At 37.3% G+C, this 21,991-nt stretch overlaps 1 protein-coding gene and 1 long non-coding RNA gene across 2 annotated transcripts; both read left to right on the forward strand.

The window, feature by feature from the left end:
• Positions 1-1,775: 1,775 nt before the first annotated feature.
• On the forward strand, positions 1,776-16,022 carry rheb (Ras homolog, mTORC1 binding). Its single transcript, XM_048175055.1, has 8 exons — positions 1,776-2,058; positions 7,728-7,799; positions 8,985-9,052; positions 9,395-9,477; positions 10,626-10,682; positions 10,996-11,043; positions 11,813-11,894; positions 15,260-16,022. Exons 1-8 carry the CDS (start codon positions 2,007-2,009, stop codon positions 15,350-15,352), a joined length of 555 nt encoding a protein of 184 aa, XP_048031012.1. The 5' UTR covers positions 1,776-2,006; the 3' UTR covers positions 15,353-16,022.
• Positions 16,023-16,344: 322 nt separating this feature from the next.
• Positions 16,345-21,980, forward strand: LOC125258615. The gene is made up of 3 exons (XR_007182654.1): positions 16,345-16,757; positions 21,002-21,073; positions 21,790-21,980. It is a non-coding gene; the product is annotated as an uncharacterized LOC125258615 (long non-coding RNA).
• Positions 21,981-21,991: the final 11 nt, after the last annotated feature.

The following is a 21,991-nucleotide window of genomic DNA, read 5'->3' on the forward strand; positions in this document are numbered from 1 at the left end:
GAATTGATAAAACTAGCTACCACACAGTACAGAGTACTTAGAAATCTTGAGGACTGGTAATTCAATTTTACAAATTGAGTACTTAGTTCAGTCATGTTAAAAATCTTGTTCACATTATGTAGAAACTGCCTTAAAATGTCACCGTTGTTGAGATTTACACGCTGATTCTTGATGTCTCTGTGTGTCTATATGTCCATAGTTGCAACTTTGAGTAAAAAATGCTTGAGGAATTTAAAGTAGTTTCTACATAATGTGAACAAGATTTTAACTTGACTGAACTAAGTACTCAATTTGTAAAAACTTACTTGCTAAATTTAAGGCAATTGTTTTCCTTAAGTTTTTTATGTAAACCCAACAGTTTAATTAAGCTTTCTAAGTAAACTCAACTAATTACATTTTACAGTGCAGGATGAAGTCATTGCGAAACTGGATTTTTCTAAAGGGATTGAAAGATGCAAAGTAAATTAATTAGCAGTTAAAGTAATATTCCCAGGAAAACATGTTTTAAATTCTGATTTGAGAAAAAAGTGCAGATTTAAAGTTTCTGCAAATAAAAATTAACATCAACTCAAAGTGAGAAATTATTCAGCCCTATGTTAATATCATTGTGATATTGTGGTTTATGTATGATTTCCATCTTTAAAAACTGAGTTTGATCATATATCATATTACATACAGATATATGGCATGCAGCAACTGTGCATGTTTACACAATTGCTTTTTAAATTTATATTGGCAATATAGATAAAAATACTGTCGAATTAAAAACATTGACTGACCAGAAGAGGGCAGCAGAGGCTGGTATTTCACACAGAGTCCAAACTATACTGTTAATGATGGGTCTATTCATTTGATCAAAATCCTTGAAATAACATGGAGATTAATTTGATGAAGTTTTGCTCATTCCTGAATATTTTCAACTCTGTAACTTGGAAAAAATGAAATAAGTTTGTGTTGTAATTTTAAGTCTTTGCGTAATTAGACTTCAGACAAATCTGCTATAGTTAACGTCAAACATACAATTTCATTAGACCTAATTATTTAATGCATGTGTAATGCACATATTTAATAAACTGGGTGTTCATAAAGAGTTATAGTGAGTCTCAGTGAAGTACAGTTACCTTATATGAGGACATCAACCTGAAGAACCACTAAAATGTAAAAAAAAAAAAAAAAAAAAAAAACCACCCAATGATAACACTGATCCTTACTGATGTTTGTGCTGTTGTTTCCCCGAAAAAAAGAAGATGAAAATGGATTGAAGAATAAAGTGCATTAATTACCAGTTAAAATGATATTTGAAATGACATTTTTATTTAAGAAAGAAAAAGCATTTAAATAGTCATACTTTATTTTAGAAGTTTGTGCAGCTAAAACTTATCAGCTCAAAGTGAGAAATTATTCAGCCCTATGTTCAGTTCATTGTGGTTTATGTATGATTTCCATCTTTAAAAACTGAGTTTGATCATGTATCCTATTACATTCAGATATATAATAATGGAAATATAAAGTATAGTTAAAACAATCCAAAACCAGTGGCACGTAAAGTTCATGTAATGTCATGTAAAAGTAGTTCTGCACTTCTTTTCTATTCTGAAAATTGTAAAACGCATGATGTCTGTTGTTTAATCTGGCGTCTCATCATTGACAACTGCAGCCATCCAATCACATTCCCACATATAGAACCGTTGAGTCCCGCTGAGCCAATGATTGTGCGATTAACACCGACACGTCCCGCCTCTCAGGGCGGGCTCAACCAATCCAGCGCGCTCATTCTTGCATAATTAACGCAGGCTTGCAGTGGGCAGTGACGCAGAGTCTGAGACTTTCCTCGTAATTTATCAAAAATATCGCTTTATTCGCCGGAACGGAGTAATTACTTTATTCCCATTCAAGCTTCTCAACTCTGTAACGCAGTGCCGGATCAAATCCATGTGATTTCGTTTGTTCCAGACAGGACAAGCCCTCTTACATGTGGATATTGATGTGGTAGGGAATAAATAAAGATGCCGCAGCCGAAATCGCGCAAGATCGCCGTCCTGGGCTACAGATCCGTCGGTAAGTGTCTCGCGCGGCCCGCGTGCACTGCGTAACATCAGCTTTGTGTTTTGTGTATCGTTTGCATTATCTTTTGATATTTCCCCGCATGCATGAGATTCGTGCGTGCTCTCGTGAGCTGAATGTCACCCCATGCGCGTGCTGCATCCGCATGCATTGAAGCACGAGCTGAAGAAAGCATGCTTTGTGACATATAACAGAATATAACACACCCTACACACTCGTGCATCTAATCCCAAACTTAATTCGCATTGTCTTCATGATTAACGCAGTGTGAATGCTGTTCTGCAGATGCATGCAGGCCTCAGTTCAGTGTCAAAGTGATTCTACTGCATTATTATAGTTCATGCATTTTCATTCTTCATATCATGAATACATATGTCAGCACATTACAGAGGCCTGTATTCATTTATAGTAGCTTCATGCCAAATAACACCAAATATATCTCTCAGATCTCATTTGAATTGATGATAAGATTAAAAATGAGATGTTTTGCAGTATCCGATCTGAATTGAATGTGAACTCTCTATTGTTGAATCGAATTGTAAGTAATTATATGAGTTCAGAAGACTTATTTTGTCCATTTTAGAGCTTGACATTGATGATGATGTACTGATGCTCATGGATCTGTGCTGTGAGTGACTCCAAATGTCAAACTGATTCTTCCCACTTGAGTTGGATCGTGATCTGGTCGATTTTGAGTCAATGGTCATTTAGAGCAGATTTATTCTCTCTGCAGTAAAACGTTTACACCGAACACGTGTGTGCTGATGTGTGTGATGATTCCTTGCAGATCACAGTTGAGAGAACATGCGAACATCACATCAGGACACACTCGAGTTGACTCCAGCCTTTGGGAACAGTTCCTGTCATACAGTCATGCTGGTTTCATGAAATCATGATCAAATCTTAGCATGAATTCTTTGTGTTCACTGCACTCATTTTTACTAATAAATTAGTGATTAAACAAAAAGATGAGGCTGAAATTAAAATTTGATAATAAAATTTGGGTAATTGAACTCTTAATGCTGTTCAGGATGTCATTTTCTCAGGTTAAATTTACAGTTGTTGTAAAGTTCCCGATATTTCAACTGAAACAAATTAACATCATTTTTGTTTGGAGAAGTGCTAATTGAACTGTGTTTTTTTTTTTTTTTTTTTTTTTCCTGGCTGAAAATTTTTGGTTGCCAGAATTTTGGTGCATTATCCATTCATCCATCCATCCATCCATCTGTCCACTTATCCATCCATCCCTCCACTTATCCATCCACTCATCCATCCATCAATTCATCCACTATCCATCCTCCCATCTTTCCATCCATCCCTCCATCCACTCATCCATCTACCATCTATCCACCGATCTATTCACCCATCCATTCATCCATACAGGTCCTTCTCAAAAAATTAGCATATTGTGATAAAGTTCATTATTTTCCATAATGTAATGATAAAAATTAAACTTTCATATATTTTAGATTCATTGCACACCAACTGAAATATTTCAGGTCTTTTATTGTTTTAATACTGATGATTTTGGCATACAGCTCATGAAAACCCCAAATTCCTATCTCAAAAAATTAGCATATTTCATCCGACCAATAAAAGAAAAGTGTTTTTAATACAAAAAAAGTCAACCTTCAAATAATTATGTTCAGTTATGCACTCAATACTTGGTCGGGAATCCTTTTGCAGAAATGACTGCTTCAATGCGGCGTGGCATGGAGGCAATCAGCCTGTGGCACTGCTGAGGTGTGATGGAGGCCCAGGATGCTTCGATAGCGGCCTTAAGCTCATCCAGAGTGTTGGGTCTTGCTTTCTCTTCACAATATCCCACAGATTCTCTATGGGGTTCAGGTCAGGAGAGTTGGCAGGCCAATTGAGCACAGTAATACCATGGTCAGTAAACCATTTACCAGTGGTTTTGGCACTGTGAGCAGGTGCCAGGTCGTGCTGAAAAACGAAATCTTCATCTCCACAAAGCTTTTCAGCAGATGGAAGCATGAAGTGCTTCAAAATCTCCTGATAGCTAGCTGCATTGACCCTGCCCTTGATAAAACACAGTGGACCAACACCAGCAGCTGACATGGCACCCCAGACCATCACTGACTGTGGGTACTTGACACTGGACTTCAGGCATTTTGGCATTTCCTTCTCCCCAGTCTTCCTCCAGACTCTGGCACCTTGATTTCCGAATGACATGCAAAATTTGCTTTTATCCGAAAAAAGTACTTTGGACCACTGAGCAACAGTCCAGTGCTGCTTCTCTGTAGCCCAGGTCAGGCGCTTCTGCCGCTGTTTCTGGTTCAAAAGTGGCTTGACCTGGGGAATGCGGCACCTGTAGCCCATTTCTTGCACACGCCTGTGCACGGTGGCTCTGGAGGTTTCTACTCCAGACTCAGTCCACTGCTTCCGCAGGTCCCCCAAGGTCTGGAATCGGTCCTTCTCCACAATCTTCCTCAGGGTCCGGTCACCTCTTCTCGTTGTGCAGCGTTTTTTGCCACACTTTTTCCTTCCCACAGACTTCCCACTGAGGTGCCTTGATACAGCACTCTGGGAACAGCCTATTCGTTCAGAAATTTCTTTCTGTGTCTTACCCTCTCGCTTGAGGGTGTCAATGATGGCCTTCTGGACAGCAGTCAGGTCGGCAGTCTTACCCATGATTGCGGTTTTGAGTAATGAACCAGGCTGGGAGTTTTTAAAAGCCTCAGGAATCTTTTGCAGGTGTTTAGAGTTAATTAGTTGATTCAGATGATTAGGTTAATAGCTCGTTTAGAGAACCTTTTCATGATATGCTAATTTTTTGAGATAGGAATTTTGGGTTTTCATGAGCTGTATGCCAAAATCATCAGTATTAAAACAATAAAAGACCTGAAATATTTCAGTTGGTGTGCAATGAATCTAAAATATATGAAAGTTTAATTTTTATCATTACATTATGGAAAATAATGAACTTTATCACAATATGCTAATTTTTTGAGAAGGACCTGTACATCCGTCCACTCATCCATCCATCAATTCATCCACATCAATCCACCCATTATCCACCCATCTATCCATCCATTCATTATCAATCTATCCAGCCATCCATACATCCACTTATCCATCCACCCATCAATTCATCCACCATACATCCATCCACTCATCCATCCATCAATTCATCCATCCACTCATTATCCACCCATCTATCCACCCACCCATTCATCCATACAACCATCCACTCATCTGTCCACTCATCCATCCATCCATCCATCCATCAATTCATCCACATCAATCCACCCATTATCCACCCATCTATCCATCCATTCATTATCAATCTATCCAGCCATCCGTACATCCACTCATCCACCCACCCATCAATTCATCCATACATCCGTCCACTCATCCATCCATCAATTCATCCATCCTCCCATTATCCCCCCATCCATTCATTCATCCATACATCTATTATCCATCTATCCATCCATCCATTGTTCATTTATCCATTCATCCATCCATCCGTCCACCCACCCATTATCCATTTACCAACCCATTTATCCATCCATCCATCCATCCATCCATCTCCACAACTTCTGACAACTTCACAACATCTTATTATGTAGCTCTTAATTGGTCCTGTATTGGAAATGTTTAATGAAAGAATGCAGGACGAATAAATGTATGTTTCGTGTCTGATGATGTAATGAAGCTGTCAGCTCTCATCAGGTTCATTTCTGGCCTCAGTATGGCAGATGCATGTGAACTTTAGATTACATGACGTATATTTTGACCTCCAGTTTTAATTCGATTCAGCCGTCAGTTCTGTGTTCGTCAGTTCTGGTTTTCAGCTCTCTATATGGCAGTGCCGTAACCTTCACTAGTCAATAATAATGAAAACCTTCAAGTTTAATTCTAAAGATGCTCTCAAGTCTGTGCAGTTCGATTAAACCAGCCATAAGCTCTCTTTTTTTGTGATTTCCAAAAACAATTGAATTTCTTTTCAAGTAGAAAGCCTTTAAATCCGTCTCATGTAGGAATTGTACAGGATTCCTGCTCTCATTACAGATATAAGCGCTTCGCGTCGGAGGCCTGATTGTGGAGGATCTCTGCGTGTCCACTTCACTGGTCACTGACTAAACGCCGTCCGCCCACATCTGGGCTTTGTTTGCGGGGTCACGAGCCGGCCGATCGGAACTATATGTTCCTGATGCGTTTGCTCCTGTTTCAGTGTCTATTTATAGAACTGATGAGGAAGGATGCTTGAAATCCGATGCGCTTCCATTAAAATGGAGGGATTCAGGGCTGCTGCTCTCTAATGGATTTAACATGGAGAAATGCTTGAAATGAACAACTGAAAAGTGACAGATGGAATAGATGTTGCCTTTTATAGACTGTTTGTTTAAAAGTTAATTCATATTCCTGGTCTTATTGTGAATGATTCAGAAGTGACGATATTATAATGAAAATAAATGTTTCTGTTGATGTCATCCATCGCTTAAGGATGACATAAGGATAAATCTTGAAGGACTTATTTTGTTAGATTGCATTTTCATTTTTGGGTGAAGTAAATTTAATTATTTTAAATTATTATTAACACATTAAATATTTTGAATTATTCACATGTGTTAACATTGACAGCCCTAATTTAAATACAACAATTCATTCGTAAATATATTGATAAAAGTCATAACTCCTAATATGGTGGCTGTAGCCCCGCCTTTCTTTTTAAAGAGCCAATCCACCTTAATCGTCAGTTTGTTACTTTAGAATGTTAGAGGCTGTTATTTTGTATCATGTGAGCTGAAGACACACAGTTGCTACAATTGTTACATTTTTATTTCTGATTTGGAATCTTATCTAACTGTAACATTGACAAACTTGTTACATTTTTGGAGGCTTTGCCTTTGGTATTTCCCCATTAGCCGACTTGTATAAAAAGACTTTAGGAACACCCGCTTTTTAAAGTCCATTGGATAAAATAATTTTTTCTTTCTTTTCATTGAAGATTCTCCTGTTGCATCTCTAGTCAGAACATGTTTGGGCGTTCCGTGTGAATGATCAAACACGCTTCTGTCCTTCAAAGAGCTGCACTTCCATTCCGGAATGTCCCGATGTTCCTGTGGGCTTTTCCCTGTGAATGAGAGCTCGCATTAACAAATGCTGGATGCAGAGAGGAACTCGCGTTGTTATAGCAACAGGCTGCAGGGCAAATCTGCCCACACACTCATTCTGTGTGTGTGTGTGTGTGTGAATGTCCTGCGTTACTACCACTATGGCAGTTTCATCACAAACGCTCTTTTGAATGGGAGTGTGTTTAATCACAGAGACAATCACATGATAGCGTCACATTTCACCCCAAAATCATAAATAATATTTTGCATATAGAATCAGAAGCTTGTTGAGATGTTTGAACATTTTTTTGATCTACTGTATTAAGATAATGTGTTTGTGAGATATGAATAGTTTCAATTTGGCATTATGATAATGATTTCTGCATGATTTACATGATGATGTAAATCTCTTCAGCATGAATCTAATATGCATTTTACTATACATGTGTCCTGTGAGCTGGTCATGCATTACATAACTGAAGAAAACTACGCTGTACATGTATGTTATGTGTTAATGCATGTTATTAATGTCAAGTTCGAATGTACAGATCATCTTTCACGCTCTCTGACTTTGTGTTTCAGGGAAATCTTCCTTGACAATACAGTTTGTGGAAGGCCAGTTTGTCGACTCCTACGACCCCACTATTGAAAACAGTAAGTCAATCAAATCACAAACGACTGCATAATAATAATAATGTAGGTCTGGGAATTGAAATTCAATCTGTGAAGTGATAAATGACCATAGATGGTATATACTCTATATAAAACACACACTGTGGTTGATTTGGACTAAAACTATGATTTACCGTTTATGACTTGTTGCATCTGGTCTAGTTTGGAGATGGTGTTTGTCTGTGAGCTTGTTAGTAAACGGAATGTATTGACCGTATGTTGACCTCCTGTCCTGTGTGTGTGTGTGTGTGTGTGTGTGTGTGTGTGTGTGTGTGTGTGTGAGTAAGTAAGTAAACACTGTTTTTCTTCATTCTCCTCATCTGGCTGTATGACAGAGCTGTTGGCAGGAAGATGTAAACTCTTGGAGGAAAGCCATGTGTATGTGTGTCATGTTTTGTTGTGCGGTATAGATGCAGATGCATGTGACTCCAGCAGCATCAGCGTTTTTGCTGCTGATCGCAGACGCAGTGGAGATGCGGTCAGCACAGACCAGTGTGAGCTGCTTCTGCTCTCGGTCACCGTGACTTTGAAGAGCCGCTTTAAGTAGACCAGATGTCGTCTTATTAGATTATGATGAGATATTTTTAAAGGGGTGGTTCATAACGCAGGTGTGGAACAGTAGTTTGAGTGGACTCACGGAGGCGGGGCTTGATTTGTATGGGTGTGGCTTTCACAGAGATGACTCCACCCCCACAGTATTATTTGCTTATGTTTATAAGGGTCTGTAACACAAATTTAAAAGTGTTTTACACTTAAATTTTTAAAGATATTAATATTTGTATACAATTTCAACATTGATAATAATCAGAAATGTTTCTTGAGCAGCAAATCATCATATTAGAATGATTTCTGAAGGATCATGTGACTCTGAAGACTGGAGTAATGATGCTGAAAATTCAGCTTTGATCACAGAAATAAATTAGAGTTTACTATATATTCACATAGAAAACAGATATTTTAAATTGTAAAATTATTTTATATTTTTACAGCATCTTTGAGTAAATAAATGCAACACTTTTTTTCAAAACATTAAAAAAATCTTACCAACTTTTGAACAGTAGTTTATGTATGTTTAGAAGGTTTGTGTGTGATTAATGTTGGAGTATTGATTGTATCTGCTGATGTCTGCAAACTCTCTCTCATCTGATATTTTATTTCTTTCCACAGCGTTTACGAAAATGATCACAGTGAACGGTCAGGAGTATCACCTGCAGCTAGTCGACACAGCTGGACAGGTGAGAGCCGGCTTTACTCACACACGACTAACTAAACCAGTCCAGTTCAGTACAACAATACCAGAAAAACATAAACGAAAATTAAAAATGTTGCCTTGGCAATTAATAAAATATGTTTCATTTGAAGTACTACAATAAAGCTAAATAGAACTATGCTAAATTACTAATATTATTTAAACAAATTAAAATGAAAATTGAAAATATAAAAATAAAAGCCTATTCAAAATATTAATAAATACTATAATAGCATATACATATACACTTCAACATCATGTCATGAATCATCATTTATTTTTTTTAATGCATCATCTCTGAAGTGTGTTTTGATTTTCCATCTTTCAGGACGAATACTCAATTTTCCCTCAGACCTACTCCATAGACATCAACGGTTACATTCTGGTGTATTCAGTCACATCAAATAAAAGGTAAGAGCGCAGATGGTTCTTAATCTCCACTGAGATGAACATCTTTGGGACTGGTTCCTAAAGGATGTGTCTTTGCTTAAAGGGACTATACGTAATTTCATTTTCATGTATTAATCGCTTTTTATTGCCAATATGTGAACAGCTTGGAACAAAACTTCCCCAAATTCCTAGGTTGTCTATGAAAGCCTGTAGAGACAGATTTTTGCTGGGAAAATCTAAAGGATGAGATTTAACATGAAATGAATTCTATTAGGATAATGCCGAAAGAGTCATTCTGTACTGTAATGCATATTTTCATCTTTATCTTTCATCTCCGATTAGTCTTAAATTATAATGAGCCTGTGTTAGAAAAAAAATATCAGTTTGCAAAGTTTACAATTCAATTAAATAAATATATGCATTGCGTTGAGTGAAGAGAAAGGCTTATCAACAAAAAAGGAGCTTTAAGGAGAATTTTTTTTTTCCCGTCAAAATAAAAGTCTGATGGTTTAATGTTTGAAATTGAAATAAATACAGCCAAAAATATTTGTATTTTAATTTTACAGTTGTGAAATTATTTTTATTTTACTTTTATTAAATGCTTTTTGTACAGTGAAATATTGCAATAGTAATATTTCTTACTTTTATATTATTTAGTATTTTTTTGGCCATATTGATTTTTTGGGCCAGTTGTTTAGCCCTACAAACAAGCATTGCAATTTATATCAGCAAAACTACAATTATATATTTTTTCCCCGAATCATCAAGCAGTGTTGACGGTCTTTGCTTTTTTAAAAATCTGAATATGATAATGAATGTGCTTCCATTTGTCCTTCATTATAAAGCATCTAAATCGAGCCGTCTGGACTGGTGGTGTAAAGCCCAAGGGCATGATGTGACTCTAATAACTTTGTCAAGAGTCGTTCCATGACTTTATGAATGTTTTATGAATAATGTTTCAGGAGGATGATGGAGTTTATGCCACAGTCTCGTTTGAGCTCATGAGCAGGTGTTTAATTGCTGGATGAATGATGCAATAAACCACTAGATATTTTAATGATTTTCTTCAGTGATTAATCACCTCTGCCTGCATTATTCTCATTATTAAGTCAGTTAAAATCCTCTGCTATAATTCCAAATTCTGATCCACATCTCCCTCTTCTCTGCAGTTTTGAAGTAGTAAAAGTCATCCATGAAAAATTGTTGGATATGGTGGGAAAAGTACAGTAAGTATGTTTATTTTATTTATTTATTAATTCAGCATTTGCAAAGTTCAGTTAATTACTGAGACTGGAGTTGATAATTAAGGCTTGTGGTATATTAATGTTAAAATGCATCATTTTACTACCATAATGTGATGAATTTCTGAGTATGAATACTGGGATGAATCATTCATAATAAACCCAGGGCGACGTATTAAGAATATTTAGGTCAGTTTTGACTAATTATCAGCAGAATAAATGATGATTGCATGTGTTAAACTGTCAGTTAATGTCTGTATGTGTCTCAAATGTTCAACATTAATGTCCTTTTTTCTAGAGTACCCATAATGCTGGTGGGCAATAAGAAAGACCTTCACATGGAACGGTACGTCACCTCAGGCTATTTTTGCATTAAGAGCATTTGATTAATGAAAGCATGTGATATTCTGTTCCTGATACGTCACGTGATGAGGATGATGATGTATTCATAGATGTGCTTCATCTCTTTCACATGTTCCTGCAGTTCAGACGCAGAGGCTGTGACCTAAATTGAAGGCAAATTAATCTTTCTGCAAAAAACTATAATTGAGTTATATTGAGCTTTTCCACAAATAAGATCTCTTGTGAACAGCATTTCAGACAATAGGTGACTGGGAATAAAGAGGAAATGGTTTTCAGGATGTGATGTAATCCGTGTAAATTCCCCTTCGTTGAAGCTGGATCTGAGGCGGTGGAATAAACCCGCTGTCAACATCCTTTACTAGAGTTTCCTTCATAACGTGAGCGTAATCTGAGCCTCAGGGAGGATGATGGGTCGGTTATTCCTGCAGTGAAGCCCAATGCTACACAAACACTAGAGGAAGGCAAATAAAACGCATTGACGCAGAGGCTGATGATGCAGCTTCCGTGTGTATCTGGTGTTTCGTGTGTGTGATCTGCAGTGCATCGATCCTCTGAGCTTTCTGTCTCCGTCAGGGATCCGCTTTAACTCGTACTGCACCGTCATTCATTTGTTCAACTCCTGTACAAGTGATTTTTTTTATCTCAGAGAGGTTTCTCTTCTTGTAAAATAAATAAAATGAGTGTAGATTTGTGTGCCGGATTGTGCACTTTAATGTATTGTATTTGAAGCTGTACATGTGTGTCTCTCTCAGTGTCATCAGTTGTGAAGAAGGCAAAGCTTTGGCAGAATCGTGGAACGCAGCGTTCATGGAGTCCTCAGCCAAAGAGAATCAGGTAATGATGCGTTTCCTGTCTGACCTCCTTCCTCTGACTCTAGTGTTTTCTGAGGAAGTGTTGCATCTGCAGAAGACTTCAGTGTTACTCTCAGAAGACGATCACTGATCTGCACACACTGTCTGACGGTCAATAACGTTTGATCCAGCAGTCTGCATACACTCAGTATTTGTATACAACATCTCTGAATCGACTTTCCTTCTCTGCTGACATCATCAATCCCTCTTGTTGTTCAATCTCCTGTCTATGTCAGATCTCAGGATGCTCTTCCAGTAGTTTTCTACCTGGAAAAAAAAACAAAAAATTATTACAAAAAATATTTAAAGGGGGTCATGGTATGGATTTATTTTTATTATTTTAATATGTTCCTTGAGTTTAACTTATAATATTAATGTTTAACTTATAAATTATAAAGTTTTTTGCACAAAAAAACATCGGAAAAAACATAGGACAGCAGAAAACCATGATTTAGAGACTAAGGGCCCTATTTTAACGATCTAAACGCAAAGTGTAAAGCGCACGGCGCAGGTGCACTCAGGGCGTGTCCAAATCCACTTTTGCTATTTTAACGACGGAAAAACGGTCCGTGCGCCAGGGCGCATTTTTGAAATGGGTTGTCCCTATTCTCTTAATGAGTAATGGGCGTAACGTTCAATAAACCAATCAGAGTGTCATCTCCCATTCCCTTTAAAGGTCCCGTTCTTCGTGATCCCATGTTTCAAACTTTAGTTAGTGTGTAATGTTGTTGTTAGAGTATAAATAAAATCTGTAAAATTTTAAAGCTCAAAGTTCAATGCCAAGCGAGATATTTTATTTAACAGAAGTCGCCTACATCGAACGGCCAGTTTGGACTACATCCCTCTACTTCCTTCTTTAATGACGTCACTAAAACAGTTTTTTGACTAACCTCCGCCCACAGGAATACACAAGAGTTGCGTTTGTAGAGTGTGTTTGTCACCATGTCGTCGAAACGCTGTTATTTTCATCCCGCAGTCCAATCACCGGGTCTGATTCCGGCTCAAATTGATAGGGTAAAATTAAAGACATGTTTACAATAACACTGAGCGCGTGCATCTCCACGTTATGGTAAGAGGCGTGACCTTTCCGGGCAAGGAGCGCTCAGAGCTGTCGAATCACAACACAGGAACCGCTGGCACAATCAGAACTCGTTACGTATTTCTGAAGGAGGGACTTCATAGAACAAGGAAGTCATCAGCCCGTTTTTATGACAGTGGAAACAGCGGTATACAGATAAGTAAATTATGTGAAAAATACTGTGTTTTTTTACACGCGAAACATGAACACATGTTATATTGCACATTATAAACACAATCAAAGCTTTAAAAAACCACGAAAAACGGGACCTTTAAGAGCGAGATGCGCTCGCGCCATGGCGGAATTTGTTGGCGGAAAAGCTGAACGCTTTTCAAGCGAAGAAACCGATCTGCTCGTGCGCGAAGTTAAAGCGCAGTTAATATATATGTGTGTGTATTGGCACGATTGTTCAATTAATTAGCCAATTTCATTCATCATTATAAGTAGTAATAGGCTGAATTGAAAATAGGTAGCCTAATTCTAATACATGCAATGACTATTCATCATTACATTTTTATATTTATGTAGCCTACACAATAATATTCTTTTACACTGTAATCTTTTTGTTTTTAATATTTGGCATGTTTGTGTGATGCGCATCCCTGTGTGTAATAAGCAAAGTCAAGGCGCACTGTGGACGCGCCCAGAGGCGCAGTTTCTACCAACGCACTCTAACAAAAAAATATTGCGCCATTGACTTTAGACTTTAGACCAGGTTTGAGTTGGTCTATAGCGCAGTCTATTTTCAGCTCCTTAAAATAGCAATGCGCCTGAACACACCTCTTTTTTAGACCAGCACGCCCATGGGCGCACTAACTGGCGCAAATGCATTTACTAATTTAAGGACGTGACGCTGAACGGGAAAACGCGAATGGCGCCGGACGCAAACTAGCAAACACACTTGCGCTGCGCCTTGCGTCGCATTGCGCCGGGTGTATTATAGGGCCCTATGTATTATGAATCATTTACTTATGGTTTGTGAAGCAGCTGCTGTCGGATCCAATACAGTTGGCTGCTTCATCTTTCAAAAAAATTTTCTTTGCAAATTCTCCATTACACTGTGCCTCGTTTACAAAACAATCTGCAGTCAAATGCTCCAAACAAACATATAATCCTCCAACACGATCTGGGATGGCATTAAAATAAACCATCCACTGTTTCCGACACTGGGATCCTTCTGAGGTCTGTACAGAGACGCAAACAAGCTGTTTAAAATGGACTTGTCAAAGCAAACGTTTCTTTACTCTATTTACTCTTCCATTTGTCCTGTTGTCGGCAGATGTCAGAAACTGAACGCACATCTGTATACTGTATCAGTGTAGATAGCATCAGTGATTATAATGACTTCTGTTTGCTTTTGATGCGACGCTCACATCCAGTGTAGGCAAATGTCAGCTGTTAAGCGACTGAATGCCAGTGGGCGGGGCCTATGATGCAATGATGTATAACTATTGGTCGATATCATATGCATATTGCCCAGTGACATCACAGATCCTGCAATATCAAAACGAGCTGTTTTTGGAGCTTGATTAAATGCTTTGTTTATAATGAGGAGGATGTTTTAATGTTACAAATACCTCTTATATGTCAAAAGATCAAGGCAAATTTGATTTCTCATGTCAATAAATTTAATTTTCACATTGAACAGATTCATGCTAATTCTAAGCAATTTGAATAAATGCATTTTGAAATGCAATTATTATTTAAATCAAATCAAATAGATGCAAATAGTGGAGTGCAGAAATCTGACCTGTTTCATTTATGGATGACTGACAGATATGTATTTACATTACATTTATTAGTTTGTTTGTTTTATGCAATTAAAATACATAAACCTTAAATGTAGGCCTAAATATTTTGAGTGCACTCACATCCGTCGCGTTTCATTGCTGGTTTATCAGCAGATGTGTAGTGAGACAGGATGAGATGTTAATTGAATATCACAGTTCCTGTTTTCATCCCAGAGTTCAGATCCCTGTTGGTTTTCCCTTCAGTTTCTCACGGAGCAGATTGTCATGGTCCATGATTGACGTCTCGCGTCTCACAGGAGAATCAGTGTTATTTTAGAAGTGTTGATGCAGAACTGCAGCTGATTTCATCAATTATGTGACTTAATAATCAATCAGTTTATAATGCTCATTCATTTCTCGTCTAAAATACAAAATCAGTTCTTAGCTTATTTTTTAGTGGTAAAATCATGAATTCTCCCTAGTTACGTTTATGTTATCATGCATGTGAATGAATCAAACTGTGTGTGTGTGTGTTTGCAGACGGCGGTGGAGGTGTTTAAGAGGATAATCCTGGAGGCAGAGAAGATGGATGGTGGTGCTCCACAGGGCCGGACGCCCTGCTCTATGATGTAGATAACCCCGCCCTCCTCCCAGCCTGACCCCGCCCCCTCTCCCACAGTCTGCCCCGCCCACCGGAGAACCAGCACAAACTTTTCTAGCAAGCATGTTTGTTTCTGGCTGGTGTTTGGGGTTCACTGAGCAGCTGTGCTTTTGTGTTTTGGTCTAGTTTACGGTTAAGACTCGGTTAGCTGTAGGATTAACTGATTTGAACAGGGTTAAGGACACTTAATATGAAATGTTTGCTAGAAAAGTCTGTTTACAGAGCCCTCCTGCCCCGGCCCGCACCACAGCACTGGACACTGGGATATCCCTCTACTTGAAGTGGCTAACTGCCTGTTTTCCTGCATAGACATTTTCTTTTAAACCTTTTTTATACTTCATTTTATTTTAATTTTTTAGTTGTAATATTTTTTTTCTTTTATTTATTCAGAATCTTTTTGTGACATACATGAATAACACACACTCCCTCTGCTTCATGTCCTTTTTGCGTCTTCAGCCTTATGTCTCCATTCAGCTCTTCTCTACCTCTCATCTTCCTCTCTGTCCCAAACCCTCTGGAATTTGTATATCGTGTTTCTTAAACGGTAAATATGGCCAATAAAGTTGGCAGCATTCATTCAGTAGTGAATGTTGTTGGACTTTTTTTGATTGTAATCATTAAACGCAGCATTTTGTTTCACTATCACTGGAGTCGCTTGCTGTGATTTACACCACAACACAAATGAGTATGCAGTTTCAAATGAGTATTTTTATTTTCTTAATCATGAATATTTTATTACACAGACTTTTTAGATGAACTAAAAATTGTATAGATTAACAGTGCAACAAATATATATTTAAAATTTGTATTTTTTAGTTTAAATAATCTGTTTAACATTACAGTAGGCCTAGTGAAAATTTGGTGAGGTAGAATGTTTGTTGTGGGGAAAAAATATGATGCAAAAAAATAAATAAATAAATAATATATATATATATATATATATATATATATATATATATATATAAAATACATTTTCTTATTCATTTCACTTGTTTTTGTAGTGAAAAAAAGAACAAAATGTAGATGCAGTAAATTAAGGTGTAAATGCAGTGTTTGTATAGTAAATCAGAGTAATGAAAGGAGGTGAAATGATGTTTAAATGGGTTATATGTAAGAATTGTCATGTATGAATTGCTTTTTTTATTGGCAATGTGTAAACAGCTTGTAACGAAACTAAAAAATCGAGACCGTCCCCGACTTTCTAGGTTGTCTAATGAAGCCAGAGCCCTGATTTTTATGTGAAGGACTCGGAATCGGGACGGTTTTGCCGGGAAAATCAAAAGGATGTGACGTTTACGAGCTTCCGTGGGCCTCTCTTCCATTCAGGAATGCTTATATTTTCAGGATAATGCCGAAAGAGCCATTCTGTACAGTAATGTAAGTGTCATGCAAAGAAAAGTGTTTAATTCAAACTATAGTCGGATCTATAAATTATAGGCATACCTTAATCAAACTATCATAGTGTAACTTACCTCATATTTCGACATGATGCCGGTGAATAGAGGGTATGCACGTGACGTCACCGTCGACCGTTAGGACTGCGGTTACGCACGCTGAGTGGCAAAAGACTGAGCAGCAGCATTGGTTTTCAGCGTGAATGTCGCGAAAAACACACAAAACACATCCAAAACGGGAAAGAGCTTTGCGGCTGACTGTACAAATAGATTTGACACAAACCCTGAGGTATATATTTAAAAACTAGAGAAAGCAACAGAAAAAGAAGCAAATGGATCACTGCAAGTCACAGAAACAGCTGGACTCCAGCAGAGAAACATGGATTTGCAGTTATCATTTTGTGTCGAATTGTTGGATTTTGTGGTAAAATCATACCTTATATATTGTATTGTTATATATTATGTTGACGACTCATCAATTAAATATTTTCCATCTTATATTATGCATAATTGGGTGTTTTTAAATAAACAACACTGTCAAAAACTATACTATAAAACTATATATGTTTTAGGGCTGGACAATGACGATATAACATTGATGTAAGTGATTAAGCAGATTTAAACCTACCGATATTGTAGTTATATAAAATATTTACAGCCAGATTTGCTTTATGTATTTCCCCGGCGTCAAATCAGGCACATATAAATGTCAGGAAACACGACTCCTGGCTGCATGTCAATATCCATGGATTAGGTTTATTTGACAAGTTGTAAGAAACACTTTCGAGTCCAACCTTTAGGATAATTCGTTAGTTTTACTCGCGTTTTCGCCGTTTCTCCTATTAATCCAGTTACGCAGCAGGTTCTTTTGCCACTCAGTCCAGTTGAGGGAGCGCGTTTTCGGCGGGAAAGTGACGTCGATGCATACCCTCTATAGACCTTATGTAGCCCCGCCCCTTTTCAGCGTTGCGCTCGTTGTCTTTTGACTTCCGGTTTGTATTTCCACAGCAATATTACATTGATGAATGAACTGCTCGTTTTAAAATCTTCCCGACCTACTGACGTTTGTTAAGACATCTGCTTTAAACATAACAATGCTCATGATAACTTTCATTAACTCTACAACAAGTAAATCCACTTAACCAACTAATTATTCTTTGACAGCGATGCCATAGAAATGTACAGAGCTACCGCAAAACGGAAGTTCAAAGACAATTTTATAAAGATGGCGGCGCGCTTGTTTCTCTGGTAAATAAGGTCTATTGCAGAGCTTGTGCAAACATCCACGATGATCAGATGCTTTTTTAAATGCTGATTTCTCACCGCTGTCATTGTGTTTGTGTGTTTATTTTGCTATTGAGAGGAAAACGCGTGGCACATGTTTTCATCTAACCGTCGCTCTCGACATATATTCGTCGTATATTCGTTAACGATATCGCTGCAAATGTGTCTCCAACTTTTTAATTCTAAGCCAAGAACGAAAAAGAACTTTGTCGTGAGTATATCGAGGCATTAAATCTTGTTTAATGCCAAGAGACACTTCCCACTGAGCAAATTACGTCCAGAAGACGTCTTTTTGAGGTCTTGTCTCAGGTTGAAAAGACGTCCACTGAGGGGCCAGAATGAAAGTTTTTATGACGTCTTTTTTTGACGTCTTCTGGACATCCGATATAGACGAACACGCAGAATCACCAAAGGAGAAAAATCACAATTTTTAAGCCACCATCGTGGAGATGAGTGTTTGCTTTAGTTGGGCTCTTGACCCTTGCCTTCTTAATATTAGAGTTTGTTTGGGCAGTTAACTGAGTCATAACAGCCAAACAAGTAAAGAGAAATGATCAGGTGTTGGTTTTGTTTTCATATAATCATTATTTGACCTGAATCACTGAACTCATGACGAGCCCAATCTCTGAGTTAGATTTACATTATTGATTCCAGCAGCACTGTGATTCTACAGCACAAGATCAGCTTTATCAATATAATATAAAGGATTTCACATGATAAAAAGATTTTTCTCTTAGGCACACACAGACATCAAGAATCAGCCTGTGAATCTCAATGACGGTGACAAGCAACATATTCTGATCAACAGATCAACTCTGAACATTAGAAAACAAGCTACTAAAAAGTCACATAAACAGAACAAAATAAAATATGAGAATAAAGGAAATTACTAAGACAATTAAGCTCATAATTTATTCATGCAGCAATGCATGATGGGAGCCATGGGTGAATTTTGATTGGTGGCTCCCAGAATGCACTGCAACATGCTTTTTGATGGTCACCACTGTTGAGATTCACAGGCTGATTCTTGATGTCTGTGTATGCCTAAAATAAATGCTTTTTTTTTTTTGTTCAACACACCTTTTCTGAAATCATTTGAATCATATTGTAAAAGCTGATCTGCTGTAGAATCACAGTGCTGCTGTAATCAATAATGTAAATCTAACTCAGAGAATGGGCTCTAAATGAGTTCAGTGATTCAGGTCAAATAATGGTTATGTGAGACCATAACCAACACCTGATCATTTCTCTTTACTTGTCTGGCTGTTATGACTTAGATAACAGCCCAAACAAACTCTAATATTACTACGTTAAGGGTCAAGAGCCCAACTAAAGCAAACACTCATCTCCACGATGGTGGCTTAAAAATTGTGATTTTTCTCCTTTGATGATTCTGTGTGTTCGTCTATATCGGATGTCCAGAAGACGTCAAAAAAAGACGTCATAAAAACTTTCATTCTGGCCCCTCAGTGGACGTCTTTTCAACCTGAGACAAGACCTCAAAAAGACGTCTTCTGGACGTAATTTGCTCAGTGGGTTGTTCACAAGTGCTAGCACAAGCATTAAAGGGTAAGTTCACCCAAAAATGAAATTTCTGCCATTAATTACTCACCCTTATGCCGTTTCACACCCGTAAGACCTTCGTTAATCTTCAGAACACAAATTAAGATATTTTTGTTGAAATCCGATGGCTCAGTGAGGACTTGGGTAAAGTTGGTTTTATATTCGCACATTCGGACTTCTGATAAATTCAGACTTTCCAATAAATGTGCAATAAATTAATATTTGAGAATTTTAAGCAGCGACATGATATTGACAACCAACGATTGTCAACTTACAACATTTTTCACAGTCGATCAAAATAGGTAAGTATTGTTTTAATGGCATATTTACTTGTGAATGTCCAATGCAGTTTGATTAACAAGGCTATTGAATACGGATGTCCGAATGTGCGAATATAAAACCAACTTTACCGAAGTTCAGTGAGGCCTGCATAGACAGCAATGACATTTCCTCTCTCAAGATCCATTAATGTACTAAAAACATATTTAAATCAGTTCATGTGAGTACAGTGGTTCAATATTAATATTATAAAGCCACGAGAATATTTTTGGAGCGCCAAAAAAACAAAATAACAACTTATATAGCGATGGGCGATTTCAAAACACTGCTTCAGGAAGATTCGGCGCGCCAAAGTCACGTGATTTCAGCAGTTTGACGCGCGATCCGAATCATGATTCGACACAAAAGATTCATAACGATCCGAATCTTCCTGAAGCAGTGTTTTGAAATCGGCCATCACTAAATAAGTTGTTATTTTTTTTTTTTGGTGCACCAAAAATATTCCCGTCGTTTTATAATATTAACATTGAACCACTGTATTCACATGAACTGATTTTAATATGTTTTTAGTACATTAATGGATCTTGAGAGAGGAAATGTCATTGCTGGCTATGAAGGCCTCACGGAGGCATCGGATTTCAACAAAAATATCTTAATCTGAAGGTCTTACGGGTGTGAAACGACATGAGGGTGAGTAATGAATGACATTATTTTCATTTTTGGGTAAACTAAACCTTTAAGTTGCTAGCTCGCTAATAACAAGGGTTTCTGGATTGTTCAGACATTCGAGTTTAATTGTGATTAAATGGGTGAAGATTGCGAAATTTGGAGGGATATATTAAAACATATTAATAAATATTAAAATATAATACTAAAACAGTCCTGAGACAGTCTAAAGAATTTCAAATATAAACTTTTTTTAGTATTCAAAAATATTCCAGGTAGGCTATTTCTTTCATGTTTCATCTTTAATCAAAATGTTTCAAACTAAACATGTTTTCTTGTGAATATTGATAATTAGTTTACAGTTTGTTTTTTTGTTTTTGTTTTTTGTGGTGTCACAATGTCACTTCCCATCTTTTGTAAAATCCCATGAACTAGCAGCCCACTTCCTGAATGACATTATCCTCCAGGAAGTGACATCACTCTGGAAGGAAAACTGCAGAATGATCAGTAAGTATTATCAATGGATTTGATGAATTCTGGGATGTTTGTTGTTTTGTGTCTCTGTAAAATCATTCATCAATTCATGTTCAATCAAATAACACAAATTAGTTTGATAATATCAACATTTCAAAAGATGCTTAAAATATGAAAATTATCTTCTATGTTGACGTCTTGTATAATTGAGCAATGACTAACTTTAGCTCTTTATCAACCTGCTCAATGAGTAAATAATCGAATTATAAGTTAAATTGATAATCTGATAAATCTGATAAATGCTTAAATAAAGCATATTTATTTATTGTTCTTCAATAACTTGAAGAATGGAATGATCCAGATATTGTATTTCTGGTGACACCTTTGTTAGTTTCAATACATGTATAACAAGATGAATGTGATTCAGAACAAGATTAATATTGTGATACTGATAAAGACCAGACAGCATGATCTGATTAAAAACTAATTACACATGCTGTAATGACTCAGAAAGGACAGCAGGGCTGTTTCATTAAACCGTGTTGAGCAGTGAATCAATAACACAATGACAGACGCTAGTTTCTGGATTTTTCCAACTTATTTACTTCTGCTTCATGCTGTTATTAAGTCAAGTCAAACTAAAAACAAAAAATGTTCTGACTGATGAATGATTCATTATTTTGATTCAATTCAAATTTGTTTTGAACATGTGAGTGATTCTTGTTTGTTGTCCATCTAAAACTCTCCAGATCTTCTGAAGGTCTCTCCTCGAACCCTCAGATATGATCGACTCAGAGTTCAGATGAAGAATAGTTTCATGTCATCTGGATTGTACGGTTGTGAATCTCCGGGACACGAGAGCCGTCAGAGTTGAACACAAGCCTCGCATTTGCAAAATGGCCCCACAAAGTCGAGCGAAGCAAAATCTATTGTGGCGTGGACTGAAGGCCT

Source organism: Megalobrama amblycephala, linkage group LG22 (genome assembly GCF_018812025.1).
Source record: "Megalobrama amblycephala isolate DHTTF-2021 linkage group LG22, ASM1881202v1, whole genome shotgun sequence".
In the NCBI taxonomy this organism is placed as follows: Eukaryota; Metazoa; Chordata; class Actinopteri; order Cypriniformes; family Xenocyprididae; genus Megalobrama; species Megalobrama amblycephala.